Source organism: Oncorhynchus kisutch, linkage group LG3, assembly GCF_002021735.2.
Source record: "Oncorhynchus kisutch isolate 150728-3 linkage group LG3, Okis_V2, whole genome shotgun sequence".
In the NCBI taxonomy this organism is placed as follows: domain Eukaryota; kingdom Metazoa; phylum Chordata; class Actinopteri; order Salmoniformes; family Salmonidae; genus Oncorhynchus; species Oncorhynchus kisutch.
In genome coordinates this window covers 64,141,289-64,161,324 of record NC_034176.2, presented here as the reverse complement: position 1 = coordinate 64,161,324, position 20,036 = coordinate 64,141,289, and the positions used below count along the sequence as shown (strand labels likewise).

Here is a 20,036-nt window from a genome sequence, read left to right as displayed (position 1 = left end):
AGATGCTGGCCTAACATAATCGTTTGGTGTACTTTCGCCGTAAAGCCTTTTTGAAATCGGACACGGTGGTTGGATTTACAAGAAGTTTATCTTTAAAATGGTGTATAATACTTCTATGTATGAGGAATTTTAATTATGGGATTTCTGTTTTTGAATTTGGCGCACTGCAATTTCACTGGCTGTTGTTGAGGTGGGATGCTCACTTGTACCAGAGAGGTTAACCGTTTTAGAAACTTCCGAGTGTTTTCTATCCAATGCTACCAATTATATGCATATCCTAGCTTCTGGGCCTGAGTAACCGGCAGTTTACTTTGGGAACCTCATTCATCCGAACTTCAGAACACTGCCCCCTAGCCCTAAGAGGTTATTAACTTGTTTGTTGCTGAGCTCTAGGCAAAATACTGGGAGAGAGGTCACTCACATTCCAGAGAGCATTCAACACTGAACGTCAGGGTCACTGAATTACTAGACGCAATTCGTCTTGTCTCCTACATGGAAATATGTGACAGTCTGATAACAAACATAATTTAGTACCTGTAATTGTTGAATATAATTTGGAGCATTCAGACTGAAATTGTGCTGCCTCTGTCCATCTTAACAAGACTGATAGAACTGATGGTAGATAAAGGCTTTGGAAAGGGTGTGTGTCATATTGTTTCCAAAAGGTCTATTACTCTGTAAAGAAGAAGCTTTCATACAGTCCAATGTGCACTTCAACCAGTCTCATTGAGGTTGAAAGGGCTACATTGTAGCATACCAGTTCATTTAAAAGGTGTCAATAGAACCATGTTCTTCTCTCAAGGACACTTGTGACGTTGGTTGGTGAAGTCCATCTGTGTAAAGCTGGAAACTCTCCACAATACCATTTGACCTTTCTAAGCCCAATAAATGAAGCAGGCGCACTTCATCATAGGATCTGCTAAAGGCCCTGGCTTCCCAACACATCCCACACTTGGACACCTCACGCATTCTCTCTCTGTGACTGTCTTCATTTTGTGTTGGTTGAGTTTTAAGACCCCCCTCCTCACCTCATGCGACGTGAAGGATGAGGCAGGTACATGCAGAGCTTTTGTTTCCAGTGACGTAACTGAACACTGCTGAAAATGTCACTGCTAAACTGCGGTTGTTGTGCTGGGGCTGTGGGCGAGATGCTGACCAAGTAAACAATGGGAGTCCTGTCCGACTGACTCCCATGCTCCAGTCAGACTAAGCTGCTTCTCTTTGGTGTCTCTGGCATAACCCCCCCAGGCCTCTCCTCTGTGTCTCTGGCATACCCCGCCAGGCCTCTCCTCTGTGTCTCTGGCATACCCCGCCAGGCCTCTCCTCTGTGTCTCTGGCATACCCCGCCAGGCCTCTCCTCTGTGTCTCTGGCATACCCCGCCAGGCCTCTCCTCTGTGTCTCTGGCATACCCCGCCAGGCCTCTCCTCTGTGTCTCTGGCATACCCCGCCAGGCCTCTCCTCTGTGTCTCTGGCATACCCCGCCAGGCCTCTCCTCTGTGTCTCTGGCATACCCCGCTAGGCCTCTCCTCTGTGTCTCTGGCATACCCCGCCAGGTCTCTCCTCTGCTTTACTATCCTGCCGTTTACTCAGATATGTAAGCTGGAGGTGTTGTTAGATTTATAGATCCACTTAGTGGATGTTTAGAGCTCCTCTCATTCCTCAGGATTCCAGCTAGTCTCTCTCATTGGACTCTCACCTAAAACACTACCCCATTACCTAAATCTCCACATTAACAATTTCTCTTTTATGATGCTCTCTATCTCAATCAGAATGGAGAGAATCAACAGTACTTTCTCTGGATGCTATAATGAGCAGTCCATTCCAGGATTTATTTGGGATTTTTAAATTATATTTGCGGGCAAAAATGCTAGATTGTGCTGTGGCAATTCTGACATTTTGCATGGCAATATGCAATGATTTTGACCAATTTGTCACGGAAATGCACTGACGAGGGACAAGTTTGACATGTGGCTTGTTAAAAAATAAAAAACATGTTATTTTATGTGTTGTTTTACAGGGCTAGCTATAGTAGTATGGGGCCCCTAGTGCAAATAAGAGTTATGTGCCTTGTCAGCTCAGGTATTTGAAACAGCGACCTTTCGGTTTCTGGCCCCACGCTCTAACCGTTAGGCTACCTGCCGCCCTTAGGTACCATATGATGGAACCACATTATGCGGAAAAAGTGTGGTGATTGGTTGAAATTGAAAGCCCTCCTTTGAACTTCGATAATATTGTGATAATTTGACTGTTTTATGAGGAAATAGTGTGGTGATTGCATAATATGCAAGGAATCATTTAATTTTGCGACAAAAAAATAGCCATGGAATCCTGGAGGGACTGAATAAGACTTGGTGAGCTTTTAGTTAATGGTGAGGTATTTTCATAAAGGCTGCATAGCAGCTGCCTCTTGATTTATAGACGTTGGGATGCCTGTCCAAAAATGGAGTGTGGACAACATGGTCATGTTTGTCTCCCAGTTGTTCAGTGTTTTTCTAAAAAGATTGAGGATGTAGTGTACCTGATATTTGGTCAGGTGGTGGGGTATGAACTCATTTTGGGATTGGTTTTTAGCTCTAGTACCTCAATACACATCTGTAACGCAAGTCCATTGTGAAATATGGAAAAGTACTTTTAGCCCAAATCATTGCAGTGCATTTGTTTCTTCCCAATTTAGGGATATGACATGATATACAACAGCGTTTATCTGTTTGATATATTAAGTTAAATTAGCCTTGCAAATTGGGAGTCTGTCATTTCAGGAATGCAAGGTAAGAGTAATGTTCCTTCAAACACCAAAAATATTGATAACACATTTTTCAAATGTTCTTGCATATTTTCACTTCTGGACCAAAAGAGATCAGGCTGGGATTTCCATTTGGACGCCTTACCTCAAATTGCTGTGATTAGGCAGTCAGGGGTGGATGCTCTTTGGAGGTTAGATACCACCCTTCACTTAAGAGATGGCCATTTCCATCAAAGTACCCATAAGCACAAAAGTGAAGTTCATAGGAGCATATTAAATTGGGTATCAAATGAAAGCTAAGTCTATATTTTGGGGGAAATAAAGGTATAGATACTTTTTAATTTGTTTTACCATTTTCCATTTTAAGAATTTTATGAGTAAAGGCTTTGATTTCTATATAAACAGATGGAAAATGGGTCTTAAACATTTACCAGAAAGTAAATGGTATCAGAAAATGCAGACAAAACACAGCGTTGATGAAAAGACCACTGCCAACTACTGAAATGTGAACATTTATAAACTAAGCAAAAAAAATGGAAATGTCCTCTCACTGTCAACTGCGTTTATTTTTCAGCAACTTAACGTGTAAATATTTGTATGAACATAAGATTCAACAACTGAGACAAACTGAACAAGTTCCACAGACATCTGACTAACAGAAATTGAAATATGAGTCCCTGAACAAAGGGGGGGTCAAAATGAAAAGTAACAGTCAGTATCTGGTGTGGTCACCAGCTGCATTAAGTACTGCAGTGCATCTCTTCCTCATGGACTACACCAGATTTGCCAGTTCTTCTGTGAGATGTTACCACACTCTTCCACCAAGGCACCTGCAAGTTCTCTGACATTTCTGCGGGGAATGGCCCTAGCCCTAACCCTCCGATCCAACAGATCCCAGACGTGCTCAATGGGATTGAGATCCGGGCTCTTCGCTGGCCATGGCAGATCACTAACATTCCTGTCTTGCAGGAAATCACGCACAGAACGAGCAGTATGGCTGGTGGCATTGTCATGCTAGAGGGTCATGTCAGGATGAGCCCGCAAGAAGGGTACCAAATGAGGGAGGAGGATGTCTTCACTCTGAACGCACAGTGTTGAGATTGCCTGCAACGACAACAAGCTCAGTCCGATGATGCTGTGACACACCGCCCCAGACCATGACGGACCCTCCCTCCAAATCGATCCCGCTCCAGAGTACAGGCCTCGGTGTAACGCTCATTCCTTCGACGATAAACGCAAATCCGACCATCACCCCTGGTGAGACAAAGCCATGACTCATCAGTGAAGAGCACTTTTTTCCAGTCCTATCTGGTCCAGCGACGGTGGGTTTGTGCCCATAGGCGATGTTGTTGCCGGTGAGGACCTGCCTTACAACAGTCCTACAAGCCCTCAGTCCTACAAGCCCTCAGTCCAGCCTCTCTCAGCCTATTGTGGACAGTCTGAGCACAGATGCAGGGATTGTTCGTTCCTGGTGTAACTCGGGAAGTTGTTGTTGCCATCTTGTACCTGTCTCGCAGGTGTGATTTTGGGATGTACCAATCCTGTGCAGGTGTTGTTACACCTGGTCTGCCACGGCGAGGACGATCAGCTGTCCGTCCTGTCTCCCTGTAGCGCTGTTTTGGGCATCTCACAGTCCGGACATTGCGATGTATTGCCCTGGCCACATCTGCAGTCCTCATGCCTCCTTGCAGCATGCCCAAGGCACTTTCACGCAGATGAGCAAGGACCCTGGGCCTCTTTCTCTTGGTGTTTTTTCAGAGTCTGTAGAAAGGCCACTTTAGTGTCCTAAGTTTTCATAACTGTGACCTTAATTTCCTACCGTTAGTAAGCTGCTAGTGTCTTAACGACTGTTCCACAGGTGCATGTTCATTAATTGTTAATTGTTAATAAGGTCTAAGCCAGTGGTTCCAAATCTTTTGAGGTTACTGTACTACCCCTGAAGTACCCCCTCATGTGCATTTTACCAGTAACCCTATGGTCTCATGAGTCTTCTCAAGGTACCCTCTGTGGATAGACCAAGTACCCTCCAGGGGTCCTAGTACCCCCGGTTGGGAACTACTGGTCAAAGCTACAACACGTGAATATGAAGAAGAAGAAAAAATCGGTGTTTATGCATTTTTACTATTTTATTAAGATCCCCATTAGCTGTTACCAAGGCAGAATCTACACTTCCTGGGGTCCAAAAAAGATAATTGTCATTTAAGGTTTCAAAAATGAGTTTCTTTTAAGAAAACAAATTTCTTCCATGAAATTTGAAAATAGTATGTCAACCCTGTTTGTAAGCTTTTAAATGATATAAATCTCAACCGTTTATCTTCTCCAGTGATTAAGGTATGGATGTCTCATGGTGTGGTGGGGTATGCAAAATAGGTCAGCTTTGAGCACATTCATCTCTTGAATGTTTTGGCATTCAGGTCCAAAAAGTAACTTTCTGAGCACTTCTACAATGGGCAGATATGTATGGTAGGTTTTGTTCAACTTAAACTGGGTGCGATCAGAAAGTGATTGACTTTATTGGGTAAATCCGTTTGAATTAATTCATAATGATTTATTAAGTAGTGTAATATACTACTGAGATGGTATTTGAGAAATTGGTACTTCTAACTTGTCCAAGCAGTAATGCATGATTCCAAATATTTTCATATGCAACCTAATCCAGTGATTGTCATGTATTTGGAATTGACAATTGGGCAATTTTTTGTTATTTTACTATCAAAATAGGGCTCCAGAATTTTCTGATTATTTAGTTCAATAGAGATGAATTTGCCTAATCTTTGTGTACTAATATTAAATAAAGGTATAGCGCTTGTCAGCTGTACCTACACCTATAGCTTTTTCCCAACTTTTTAAATAGTGAGCCAACATGTTTTCAGCGCCTTTATTTCCATGACTGATCAAAACTGATTTTCTCATGCGCCCTCTTGTCTCTCTGCAGCAGACATATAGTGAGCAATATGTTTGGAACATTACATCGCAATCAAATCACAGTATAGAATCGCAATACACATAGAACAGTAAGAATAGCAATGCATATTGTATCGGCACCTAAGTATCATGATCGTATCGTCAGCTCCGTGGCAATTCCCAGCCCCAATGTTTTGACTGAGGTGACCAGGTAGAATGTGCAACTCGCACCAATGTCGCCAATTCCATTTTTTTACTCACACAGCCAAGTCTGAAGCCCTGCATATTGGACACCAAGTGCCAGTCAGGTGTCCCCCACTGGGTTAAGGGGAATCTGATTCCTGTCAAAGTAGCAGCACTGTACATCCTGAGGTCTACATCTTGGTACAATTTTGCATTTGTTGTACTGTTCCATTGATCATGAGGCCTTACCTGGAAAGCCCTTGTCAGTATGTTTAACCATATCCTAGTAGCCTGATGGATGTCATTTGACATTTTCCTCATGGTTGGCTTCTGTCAGCCCCACGCTTCTCACATCTTTTCTGCCTCAACGTGCAAGGAATGTAACACACCCACTGGCAGCTCTGTAAGAGCGCTACGTGTTTGTGTGTAGAGGCCACTGTACTTTCTTGTGCCACACACACAGAACAGAGGACAGCTGTATTTGAAGATGAAAAAAAAAACGAACTGAAACGGCCTTGAATGAACATGGCTGAAAGTACAGCAACTTCTTGTCGTGGAAGTAAAACATAGTTTGATCTTAGACATTTGTCTCTGATCTCTGTTTGGTCTCTTGTTCAAGTCCTGGCTGAAGATGTACTTTTCAGTGGAGAATCTGCACAGGACCAAGTGCATATGCTTTACTAAAATGGCGAGAGACTCCTTAAATATTAAGCAAAAAGTAAAGATCCCCCCCCCCCTAGTTTATTTTGTCTGGTGTCACTTTCATGTGTGCATGTCCGCAATTTCATTTTGCATATTGTGCTAGCAAATGGATTGATATCATTTATTTAATTTTTTCAACTATTTGCATGGCCTAATCCATAGGGGCAATGTTTCGTTTGCCTGATGAGGGTTTGTAGGGTCTCTCTGTGCATATTGGCCTACTTTCTCACCTGGCTGCGTGGGGAATTAATGAATTATGATGCAGGTTCTGTTTCCAGCTGACACTCATTGCCACTTGTTTGCCTCAATACTATAAAGAGATTGATAGAACTGTTGTCCCCTGCAATGATTACCAGGCCCCGTGCTGCTCGATCATCTGCCACCTGAGTTTAAATCAGTGGAATTCATAGTGTACACGAGCAGAATGTAATCTGGTCATGACTATAAAAAAGTATTTGAAGTCACCAACAGCAAAACACTGTTTTTAATATTCCTCTGCTTGTTTTGTTTTTACAAAACTGTGTACCTATATAAAACAAAAAATTCCTCCTTGGGGCCTGACTTCCTCTAATGAAGGAATTTGACCAGACATGACCAGTAAGCGTTTGTTTCATTTCTCTTGTCTCCCCCCAAATCCCTGTTGTAATGTGGAATGTGGCACGTACTTCCGGGAAGGATGCTGGAGTTATTCAGACTGTGTATACTGTTGGTGCAGAGTGGGCAGTAGAAGGGGTCGTGACTAAGGTTAGCATAGCTATGTGCTAGTGCAGTGGTTCCCAAACTTTTTATAGTCCCGCACCCCTTCAAACATTCAACCTCCAGCTGCGTACCCCTTCTATTACCAGGGTCAGCGCGCACTCAAATATTGTTTTTTGCCATCATTATAAGACTGCCACACACTCACACTATACGATACATTTATTAAACATAAGAATGAGTTTGAGTTTGTCACAACCCGGCTCGTGGGAAGTGACAAAGAGCTCTTATAGGACCAGGGCCAAAAATAATAATAATCAATCATTTAGCTCTTTATTTAACCATCTTATATATAAAACCGTATTTGTTCATCGGAAATTGTGAATAACTCACCACAGGTTAATGAGAAGGGTGTGCTTGAAAGGATGCACATACTGTAACTCTGCAATGTTGTATTGGAGAGAGTATGTCTTAAATCATTTCCCACACAGTCTGTGCCTGTATTTAGTTTTAATGCTAGTGAAGGCCGAGAATCCACCCTCACATAGGTACGTGGTTGCAAAGGGCATCAGTGTCTTAACAGCGTGATTTGCTAAGGCAGGATACTCTGAGAGCAGCCCAATCCAGAAATGTGGCAGTGGCTTCTGATTTTTAAATACAATTTTCACAGAACCTCTTGTTGTAATTTTGATGAGTCTCTCTTGTTCAGATATATCGGTATCGGTAAGTGGACTGGAGGCAGGGAATGGAAGGTATAACGGATCCAGTTTGTCATCCGTTTTGGATAAGTACCTCCGTGATTGCGCACCCAACTCACTCAGGTGCTTCGCTATATCATATTTTACATAGTCCGTAGCTTGAGTTCATTTGCACACAAAAAATCATAATGATGGAAAGACCTGTGTGTTGTCCTTGTTAATGCAGACAGAAGAGCTCCAACTTCTAAATCATAGCCTCAATTTTGTTGCGGAGAGTCCCTGTAATTCTAGATTCAGATCATTCAGGCGAGAAAAAAACATCACCCAGATAAGCCAGTCGTGTGAGAAACTCGTCATCATGCAAGCGGTCAGACAAGTGAAAAATATGGCCAGTGAAGAAGCCTTTAAGCTCGTCTCTCAATTTTAAAAAAATCACGTCAATACTTTTCCCCTTGATAACCAGCGCGCTTCTGTATATTGTTAGTGTTACATGAGTGAATTTTACAAAGTTAATTATTTTCACTATAGTGTCCAAAATGTCTTTCAAGCTGTCAGGCATTCCATTGGCAGCAAGAGCCTCTCGGTGGATGCTGCAGTGTACCCAAGTGGCATCGGTAGCAACTGCTTGCACACGCATTAGCACTCCACTATGTCTCCCTGTCATGGCTTTTGCGCCATCAGTACAGAGACCAACATGAGCAGCAGCTACGTTTGGCTACATACGGACCGTTAGTGGAATTTCCACGAGAGAGTAACAGTTAATGTGATTGGATGTTAATTATTTGACATTGTTGTTATTTCGCTGAACACTAGATGGTTTCATTTTATTTTAGGCAGTGAAATGAGGCTATTCAGGCGAGGCAAAAAAAACTTCACCCAAATGTATAGCCCCATTGTAAAATAAAAATGGGCTTTTTAAAAATATTTTATTAAAAAAATGTTAATCTTGTATCCAAGTTTGGGAATTACCTGCGCAAGTGGATTGATCTTGACTGGGGGGTATTGGGGGAACAGGCATCTCTGGGTGTTATTGTTTCAGGGTGTCTGGGTCTGAAACAGCATGCTTAGACTATCTGGTTCAGACTAGGAAGCTTGCATAAAGCAGTATTGCTGTCTTCTCCTGGCCAGTCCAGAGACCCAGGGATAGGTGCTGGGCTGGCTGGTTACTTCACCAGACTGAGTGACCAATGCTGACATGTTGCACAGCACGTCTTTCCTGTGATGTTTGTAAAACTAAATACAACAGTGCATTCCACATACAGGATGTCGTCCAAGTCGGGGATAATAGAATCATGTGTTTGTCAGGAAGATGTTCATGAGTAATCAATGCTTTGGCTGCCAGCGAAACAGAAAATCCCCAGGAAACGGCACTGGCAGTGGGCTGGAGTGCATGGCAGCCTTGTCCATGATAAACCACAGTGAGCTCATCAGGAAATGTGAATACTCAGGATACATGGAGCTAATATGTTGTAGTCTGAAGACTTCCTTATTCTGGGAGCACATAGTTATGTTACACAGTTTAGCAGAAACAAACCCCTCTGTTGGAGTAATTAGAAGCACTCTTGTGCTCGCACACACCAAAAAACACAATTTCCTTTTTTTTTCTTTAATAAAACAGAAATATGCTCAAGGGATTCATTCCAGTTCCACTGAATCAAAACAAGCCATTTGAGCAGTGAGACCGTCCACGGTCCTCCTTTCCGTCCGTCCTGGGCTTGGAGCTAGAACTGGAAAATACGTGGATAGGAGCCAGGAGGGGAGTCAGCCGCAGCTTTTGGCACAGGAGCACAACGCAGAAGCCACATAGCCTCCTGTGGCCTTCCCCTTCCTCACTGCCCTGCTCCATGGTGGCTCTCCCCTGCCAGCCACCGCCTCTGTTTACGTGGAGCAGTGGGAATGTGCTGACTGCAAGACCAAAATGCCTGCGGACATACCTGAGATTCCTCGCAGTGCTAAGAGATGTCCTAATTTGTCTGGAATATCCGTTCTCTTGACATGACCCACCTGTAAATCAGTGTCTTGTCCTACACCTTCTGTCTGCCTTCACTCTGTATGAGAGGTCCACGGGTGAAACCACGACACCGACATTTTACTCAAACCATTCCCCTTGTCACAACAGCTTCTTCGCAGATACCATAGTTGGGTGAAGTTCACCAGTGGCACTGCAGAAGAGACCTATGTTTCACATTTTCCAGCCCAGTTTCAGAGCTCCCTGTTGTCATAGCAGAAGCAGCTCTTGTGCCTAACCAGCTAAGAGTGCTATATGATAGACGGTCCCTTTTTCAGAACCATGTCTTTTCAAAGATAATTCATAAAAATCCAAATAACTTCACAGATCTTCATTGTAAAGGGTGTAAACACTGTTTCCCAGGCTTGTTCAATGACCCATAAACAATTAATGAACATGCACCTGTGGAACAGTAGTTAAAACAATATCAGCTTAGACTGTAGGCAATTTAAGGTCACAGTTATGAAAATGTAGGACACTAAATCAAATCAAATCAAATTTATTTATATAGCCCTTCGTACATCAGCTGATATCTCAAAGTGCTGTACAGAAACCCAGCCTAAAACCCCAAACAGCAAGCAATGCAGGTGTAGAAGCACGGTGGCTAGGAAAAACTCCCTAGAAAGGCCAATACCTAGGAAGAAACCTAGAGAGGAACCAGGCTATGTGGGGTGGCCAGTCCTCTTCTGGCTGTGCCGGGTGGAGATTATAACAGAACATGGCCAAGATGTTCAAATGTTCATAAATGACCAGCATGGTCGAATAATAATAAGGCAGAACAGTTGAAACTGGAGCAGCAACACAGTCAGGTGGAAGTTGAAACTGGAGCAGCAGCATGGCCAGGTGGACTGGGGACAGCAAGGAGTCATCATGTCAGGTAGTCCTAGTCACAAACTAAAGAGGCCTTTCTACGGACTCTGATAAACACCAAAATAAAGATGCCCGGGTCCGGACTCATCTGCGTGAACGTGCCTTAGGCATGCTGCAAGGAAGCATGAGGACTGCAGATGCGGCCAGGGCAATAAATTGCAATGTCCGGACTGTGAGATGCCTAAGACAGCGCTACAGGGAGACAGGACGGACAGCTGATCGTCTTCGCAGTGGAAGACCACGTGTAACAACACCTGCATTGGATTGGTACATCACACCTGCGAGACAGGTACAGGGTGGCAACAACAACTTCCCGAGTTACACTAGGAATGCACAATCCCTCCATCAGTGCTCAGACTGTTCGCAATAGGCTGAGAGAGGCTGGACTGAGGGCTTGTAGGCCTGTTGTAAGGCAGGTCATCACCAGACATCACCGGCAACAACGTCGCCTATGGACACAAACCCACCGTTGTTGGACCAGACAAGACTGGCAAAAAGTGCTCTCTACTGACGAATCGTGGATTTGTCTCACCGAGGGGTGAATGTCGAATTCGCGTTTGTTGTCGAAGGATTGAGCACTACACCAAGGCCTGTACTCTGGAGCGGGATCGATTTGGAGGTGGAGGGTCTGTCATGGTCTGGGGTGGTGTGTCACAGCATCATTGGACTGAGCTTGTTGTCACTGCAGGCAATCTCAATGCTGTGCGTTACAGGGAACGCGGTGGTACCCTTCCTACAGGTCCTACAGGCTCATCCTGACGTGACCCTCCAGCATGACAATGCCACCAGCCATACTGCTCGTTCTGTGCGCGATTTCTTGCAAGACAGGAATGTCAGTGTTCTGCCATGGCCAGCGAAGAGCCCGGATCTCAATCCCATTGAGCACGTCTGGGACCTGTTGGATCGGAGGGTGAGGGCTAGGGCCATTCCCTGCGGAAATGTCCGGGAACTTGCAGGTGCCTTGGTGGAATAGTGGGGTAACATCTCACAGCAAGAACTGGCAAATCTGGTGCAGTCCATGAGGAGGAGATGCACTGCAGTACTTAATGCAGCTGGTGGCCAAACCAGATACTGACGGTTACTTTTGATTTTGACCCCCCCCCTCCCCTTTGTTCAGGGACACATTATTCCATTTCTGTTAGTCACATGTCTGTGGAACTTGTTCAGTTTGCCACAGTTGTTGAATCTTGTTATGTTCATACAAATGTTTACACATGTTAAGTTATCTGAAAATAAATGCAGTTGACAGTGAGAGGATGTTTCTTTTTTTGCTGAGTTTATAAATGCTGTATTGTTGACTTATCTCAACTGCTGTGTTTAATAGCAGCATGTCACAACAGTCATGTATTGCCATTTAAATGAAATATGAAACGGCACCCGTCCTTGACCCTGTCTGAGGCCATGTCTTTCTCCAATGCCAGGTCATTGACCTCCCACAGCCCTCATCCTGTGTGGCGGGTAGGGTGCAGTACCGTAGACCCAGAGCCCTGGGGAGGCAGTCAGCTGGAAAACTAAAGGCCAGTGTCCCCTGTGTAATGCACTGCCATTGTGTTAGAGTGTGAAAAGTGCCACTGGAAAAAACACCATCAGGGATATAGCACACACTCACTTTTGTCTTCCTGGCCTGGGGTGGTACCACAACAGTAGAACGTGCTACTGGTCCTCGTGAGGGGTGTATTCCTCTGAGCTAATCATATAAAGTTTGGGGGGGGCTCACTGTTTTTTCAGGTGAAAAACAAAAGCGGAGGTATAAAAAGAAGAAAGGCCACGGTTGGAGGGTGACTTAGTGACAGCGATAGGGAGAAGGGAGTGGGCCTGGGCCCGGCAGGAAGCACCTGTCCCAGGGCCATTATCACAGGGCTCCCAGGCAGGGGCTCCACAGGCTGACGCATAAGCACATTGTGTTTCTCTACGGCCCAAGACAAAGCTGTTTACCCTCTGCTGTCTCCTCATCAAACACACTGTGCTCTTCAAATGGGCCGACCTGTTGTTGTTTTTGTGTTTGCTTTGCTTCACACAACTGCGTAGAATAAACTGTAAACAGCACTGCACACACTAAGAACTATATAACGATGAGTGAATTCTTCAAGCACAGTAAAGCTCTTGAAAGTTAACTATACGTGTTACATAACTGTGCTTGTCATGAATGTGTAACTCATTGTGTTAGTCAATGTGTTACAAAACAATGAATGGGGCGCATATCTCACAGGCTGTGCATTAAGCACAGGTCCGAGAGCAGGGTACAGCACTCCACCTGTAGGCCAGCGCCATCCACGGGGTGTGTGTGTGTGTGTGTGTGGGAGAGTGTGTGAGGATGCAGCACAACAATGGAGACAGCGTAATGTCAGGTTTGGATTAAGATGGAAAAGCCAGGCTCTGCTTATATCCCGCCATCAGCGGTCTCGGGAAAATCCATGGAGTTTTCTTGGACTGTCGAGGTGGATTTCAGCAAGCCGAGTCTCTGAAGCCGAGTCTTCTCTGAACTTACACTCCATCCGCTTGTCACATGTTGGAATGGCATGTAGTTCTAGCCTTTTCCCCAGGAAACACGTGTTTGAAAGATCTTACTAAGGCAACCTTAGTTAACTAGGTTTATTAACCTAGTTTTCCTAAAACGAAGCTCGAAAAAAAGTCCATATCTGGTCACAAACATTCACCTCTTATGGTTTGGGACACCCTTAAGTATAGTGAATAGCATGAGTGCTCAAGGCGAGGTTTGAGCGGTTGCAGTGATTGGAGCAGAATTAAGATGAAATTAAACTGACAGTAGATTGGTTTAAGAGAAGGAATGCCTAATCCTTTTTCTTTTTGCATTTTTAATGCAGCTCAGATTGAAATAAGTTACATGTGGTGAACCAGCCATATGTTTTCAATTTATTGTGTTTTAAAATAAATCCAAAGTATTCACCCCCAAGTGAAGAAATCTTCCCAGGAGACTTTTGATGTGAGGAACTCGGCAGAGTTGTCGGTATTTTCATGTTGTTTCAAATTACATCCCCCCCCCTCCACTTCTAGAAATGATCGCCATATGAGATATGGACCCTGAAATTCTTCACGTTGTACACGTTTGCAGTTTTCGACATTGACCTCCTAGCCTATTACTCTCTTCCCCATCTTCCTGGCCTAGCTATCTGTTGAATTATTGCGGTCCTTTATGACCAGCTAAAAATATCCATCTCTAAAATGAACCATATGTTCCGGGTTGCATAACAGATCACAGGGAACCACAGAGCTGTGGGGACCGAGGGAAATAAGGATGGATGTGTGATGCCAGTTGTGGGCAGTCGCTTGCAGTGTGATGGAGCTCTCCAGTCAGACCAGTTGGCCTACAGTACATCACAGGGCTACCTGAGCTCCACTTTGCACTCTGGTACCTGTGGGTTGAAGCTGGCTAGCTTTGTTTCGTTCTGTTTGTGTCGCGCTGACCCTGAAGATGTTCTCAGGAAGTGGTGTGTGTGTGTGTGTGTGCCTCCTGTTTGCTGGTCTTCATCCTGGCCTCCTATGAATATAGCCTCCATCTCGTCTCAGCTCAAGACATCCTACCATGTGGCTGCTCTGTGTGGCCCCGGCTGCTGGGGAAACTCAAATAGCCCTGGCACATGTTTGGAGTTCAGCTCTGTCCACTGTCCTGTCCATCTTCCAGAGTTGATAAAGCAGCAGATCTTTTGGCCGGCCAGGTTGCAGCCCGGTAATGACCTGCTCACCTCCGGCCAACCCCCTTTCACCTCAGACACCACTTTCCTGCAAGTCATTGTCTTGTCTTCCTGAGAAACAGGCCCTCGAAGTGAAGCGGGAAGAGATAGAGGAGGATAAGATGTAACTCAAAGATAGATGGAGAGGGAGGGAGCGAAAGAGAGAGGAGCGTACACAACACAACACATCTGTTGCCGTGTTTTTGTCCTGACCACAACGTCTTGGCAATCACTTTGCTTTGACTTTGTCAGCACTTCACTGGCATCGGTTGGATGCACTTTGTTTTGGAAACATGTTTTATGCTCAGGCAGCATGCGGTATTACTGTTGTCCTTCATTACATTTACCTTGTTGCCTTACAAATACCTACCTAGTCAGCCACTCTTGTTGGATAATAGAACCTTAATGTATTTGGTTAACAAAGTGTCCTCAAAGGCTTTAATTCAGACAGTTGGATCTCGATATGCATTGCTCTTGTGTAGTATTCTCATCAGAACCGGCCAGGTAAACTTGGTTTAAATCTACTGAGTCTAAATCGACAGAGAATGCTGTGTTGGAGAGATTCCACCCTGGGAATGCTCTTCATTCCTGTCGGTGGAGTTGGGAAAGTGTTTTCCCATCAACTTGTCCTTTTTTTCCAGTTCCAGACTTCCTTCTCTTTCACCCAGTTCAGTCTTGCGTCACATTTGTTAATGCTCAGAAGGGAGGAGACATCCACATTTTATTACCATACAGAGGAACTCAAGAATACTTTGATATTTGTTGTTTGGCTATGTCAACTTAGGAAATCAAACTTTGAAACCAGTATTTATTTCTTGGAATTTGAGGCGTGGAGATGTACCATTTCATACTATGTCATAAGCCTATATTAACTCCATTCCCCATTTTTCAACTGTAGCAACACAAGTGAAGGTTGCATCAGATTTCTTTCTAGGGTTGTCTCCTTGTAAAGACTGCCCAGTGTGTGTGTCCCTGACTGACGGTCTGGAGTTTCAGCCCCAGTGCCCACAGCATAGCTGTTTGTTTGTCCCCTGTGTAGTTATTACAGCGGCATACAGTACATTTTCACAGTATTAGAATACAGCCCTGACCACAAACTAGGCTTCAGTTCGGTGGGACTGTTCCCCATGCTTTTCTGTGCCGATTCTTAGCAGGTCAAGTTGCAGATCTGGTGTCTCTATCTGAAAGGGTGGAGGGTGGACTAGGGGGGAGCCATGCCACACAGAGCCACATGATGCAGAGAGCTCAATCGGTGGCAGGGCAACAATGTGCTAAAGGACAAAGATCCCAGAGTCGGTTAGCCAATGAGTTCCATTGTCACTTGACTGTGGTCTAATTTGAGACCAGGGACTGTCCTCGCCATGACTCAGCTTGTGTGTGTGTGCGTGCGTGTCCGTACACCATGTGTGTGTATATATGTATATATATATATATATATATATATATATTTATATATATTAGGCTACGTGGGTGTGCGCGTGTAGTCGTGTACGTTTACACCATGCGTCTGTGTTTTTTAAATTCTTGCACTGTATGTTTCTAGACAAGCCACGCACCTGTTGCACTGCAGTGAACATATTTTGCTTGATCTCTCCAAACAGTCTGCTGGTACTGTGTGTGTCAGTCACAGCTGGCGGCAGGCAGGGGCTCCCTGGAGCTGCTACCTGGAGTGGTGCCTAGAATCACTGCTCTGCTCTCTGTGTGTGTGTGGCAGATAGGCCGTCACACCGCAAGAGAGACTACACGCGTTCAGGGCATGCTTGGATGCACTTCTTCTTACTATATAATGATTGACAGTAGAGTAAGTTTTCAGCTCCTTTTCCTTTGTCAGTTAGACAGCTACTGGTCATTGGACTTGTTTTTTTTCTTCTCTTTTATGCAAGTAATCCTCCTCTCTGTCCTCTGGTTAATATAATAATATACAGTGCCATTAAGCAGGTGCTTTTATCCAAAGCGACTTATTCATGCCTGCAGACATTTTACATATTGGTGGTCCTGGGAATCGAACCCACTACCCTCAGTCCTCATCTACTCTGCTTTTTATTCCATTTTCTCCCTCTCCACCCATATTACTGGTGCTGATATTAGTGTATCAGATGTTGTGACTAAAGGCCCTGCCAGTCAACTCTTATTCAGTCTGTTTTTCCATATTCAGACTCCCTAGTAAGTCTAGCTACTTGAGTCTAAGCTAATATTTACAGAGAGAAAATCCTTCAAAACATGATTGCCTTCCAGTCAGTCACTGGCATGTGAAAACAGATAGGATATCTCCATTGGTGTTAGGTAGTAGACTGTCTGGCTGTTATTCAGCCCACTAAAGGCACTGGGCACGTGGAGAAACCCAGTCCAGAGCCTTTCCTCAGACCTCCGGGGTAGTGTGAGCATAACAGCTTTGCAGAAGATGGCCATTGGTATCATTTAAGCAAAACAATACCCCTTTCTTCCTCCTACACACTCACACCTCTGCTTCCATCCCCCATTTTATCATATCTCCCAAGGTATGCGGTCCGAAAGCTGTTTATCTCCTTTCCGACAGTGATTAATGACATATACTTAGAATATTTTTGGATGTGTTCACAGTTATCTGCAATTGTCCTTAGGTCCTGTCTGGGCCCTGGCCCAGTATGTATGACACTCCCCCACAATGCAGCTTTTCCAGATTTCCTGCTGTCTATTGTGTCTGTTGGAGGATGGTGGTATCCTGGTTCAAGCCCCCGGGCTAGTCGAGCACAGCTCCCTCTCTCTTTTCCTATATTGCGCTTTCTTCCTCTCTCTCATCCTATCTTACGCCACCCACCCACTTTATCTTTTCATTTTATTTTCTCACTCTATCTATCCTCTCGTCCCCCCCCCCCCTTCTCCTCTCCCTCCGTCAGTCCAATGTTCTCCCAGTGAAACGCCTGAGGAGCAGTCTAAATACTGTCCCACAGCCAGGCCAGCTCGGCCTCCAGCACAAACACACAAGATTTACTCACTCTGGCTGCCTGCCTGCCTCTCACATGCTGCTCTCGACACTCCATCATCCTCATCATTTCTCTGTTTTTCTTCTATGCCTGCATGGTTTCTATCCTCGCACATCTCTCTCTTTTCTATCCTCGCACATCTCTCTCTTTTCTATCCAGCTGCACTCCTCTTCTTCAATCTTCCCGTATTTCTCTCGCTCTCTCTCCCCCTTCTCCGTCCCTTGCATCACCTCTCCCTTCTCTTGCTCACCAGTACTCCATTTTCCCTTTAGGTTGCATTTATTTAGTGTTGTTTCTAACGTTTACAAATCAAGTTGAGATGGTTCAGTAGTGGAGTAAAGATTAAAACAACAGGATCCCTAACTGATACGTTTTGTCCCAGAAAAAGGAAGAAGTGGTGCATTTTTTAAAATGAAATGGGGTTTTCTGTCAATTTGTCATTATCTTGTTTATGTTTTAATGATAACATGGGATTTCCTGCTTAAACAACCAGTTAGCATAAATATCCACTATTACATTCTTCATGTTAATCCCAGTGTTATCCAATACAATCCTACTTTAGTCATGTTCATCTTATCCTAAACGTTTTAATGCTTATCTAACTGAGCACATAGCAGCCTACTGTATCACAGTGAAAGTCAGTACTTTTGGTTTCAGTACCTTTCCTCATACTTTTCTTTGTGCCTAGAACCAGACTGATATCAAACCCCTCTGACGAGCAGTGAGGAACGTGAACCAGTGCCATTTCCCTCTCTGTGAAGAACGTGAACCAGTGCCATTTCCCTCTCTGTGAAGAACGTGAACCAGTGCCATTTCCCTCTCTGTGAGGAACGTGAACCAGAGCCATTTCCCTCTCTGTGAGGAACGTGAACCAATGCCATTTCCCTCTCTGTGAGGAACGTGAACCAGTGCCATTTCCCTCTCTGTGAGGAACGTGAACCAGTGCCATTTCCCTCTCTGTGAGGAACGTGAACCAGTGCCACTTCCCTCTCTGTGAGGAACGTGAACCAGTGCCATTTCCCTCTCTGTGAGGAACGTGAACCAGTGCCATTTCCCTCTCTGTGAGGAACGTGAACCAGAGCCATTTCCCTTTCTGTGGTGAGAGTATTCAGCAGTAGTACTAATGCACTGAAACAGGACATCCTGTGCATCGACAATGGCGTCAATGGCCCCCTAACTAACGTAATACTTCCCCATTCATACTGAAAGATTACCAGCAGAGGATCTCCTGGGGACACGGGGGGCTAGATTTGGGGCTCCCCTCTCAACACAACAACACTGGCTTCCAGTAACAAATCTGGAAAAGCCACAGGGTGTCTTCTACTCTGCCTGCCCTGTACTCTGCCTGCCCCCATTTCATCTGCACGCTGAGGGCAGACTGTTCTAGTACAGGTGCTCATGTATAATGGTTTGTTATACTTTGTGTTTTTTCTAGTTCTGCCAGCCAGGAGGATGGAGGCTGTCCCGAGAGAGGAAAGCTCCCACCTTCTTCACGGTGGTGTTGACGGACATCGACTCAGACAGACACTACTGCTCCTGCCTCACCTTCTACGAGGCAGAGGTCAACCTGCAGGTGAGATGGCCTGTTGTACTCCTCAACCCAACTCCCCTTCATGCATATCTTATCCACTTACAAGAGCATTATGCTAAATGTTAAATTAAATCTAATGTACAGTGGGACAAAAGTATTTAGTCAGCCACCAATTGTGCAAGTTCTCCCACTTAAAAAGATGAGAGAGGCCTGTAATTTTCATCATAGGTACACTTCAACTATGACAGACAAAATGAGAAAAATAATCCAGAAAATAACATTGTAGGATTTTTTAATGAATTTATTAGCAAATTATGGTGGAAAATAAGTATTTGGTCACCTACAAACAATCAAAGTTTCTGGCTCTCACAGACCTGTAACTTATTCTTTAAGAGGCTCCTCTGTCTTCCACTCGTTACCTGTATTAATGGCACCTGTTTGAACTTGTTATCAGTTTAAAAGACACCTGTCCACAACCTCAAACAGTCACACTCCAAACTCCACTATGGCCAAGACCAAAGAGCTGTCAAAGTACACCAGAAACAAACTTGTAGACTTGCACCAGGCTGGGAAGACTGCATCTGCAATAGGTAAGCAGCTTGGTTTGAAGAAATCAACTGTGGGAGAAATTATTAGGAAATGGAAGACATACAAGACCACTGATAATCTCCCTCAATCTGGGTCTCCACGCAAGATCTCACCCTGTGGGGTCAAAATGATCACAAGAACGGTGAGCAAAAATCCCCGAACCACACGGGGGGACCTAGTGAATGACCTGCAGAGAGCTGGGACCAAAGTAACAAAGCCTACCATCAGTAACACACTACGCCGCCAGGGACTCAAATCCTGCAGTGCCGGACGTGTCCCCCTGCTTAAGCCAGTACATGTCCAGGCCCATCTGAAGTTTGCTAGAGAGCATTTGGATGATCCAGAAGAAGATTGGGAGAATGTCATATGGTCAGATGAAACCAAAATATAACTTTTTTGGTAACTCAACTCGTCGTGTTTGGAGGACAAAGAATGCTGAGTTACATCCAAAGAACAC

At 44.6% G+C, this 20,036-nt stretch overlaps 1 protein-coding gene across 3 annotated transcripts in view; it reads left to right on the top strand.

Annotated features, from left to right (window-relative positions):
* Window positions 1–20,036, top strand: part of sbf2 (SET binding factor 2) — a 155,846-nt gene that overhangs the window by 54,413 nt on the left and 81,397 nt on the right. For all 3 annotated transcript variants that reach the window (XM_031810629.1, XM_031810614.1, XM_031810621.1), the window contains exon 3: window positions 18,896–19,033. In XM_031810629.1, coding sequence (XP_031666489.1) covers window positions 18,896–19,033 — 138 coding nt within the window. The remainder of the gene's footprint in view (window positions 1–18,895; window positions 19,034–20,036) is intronic.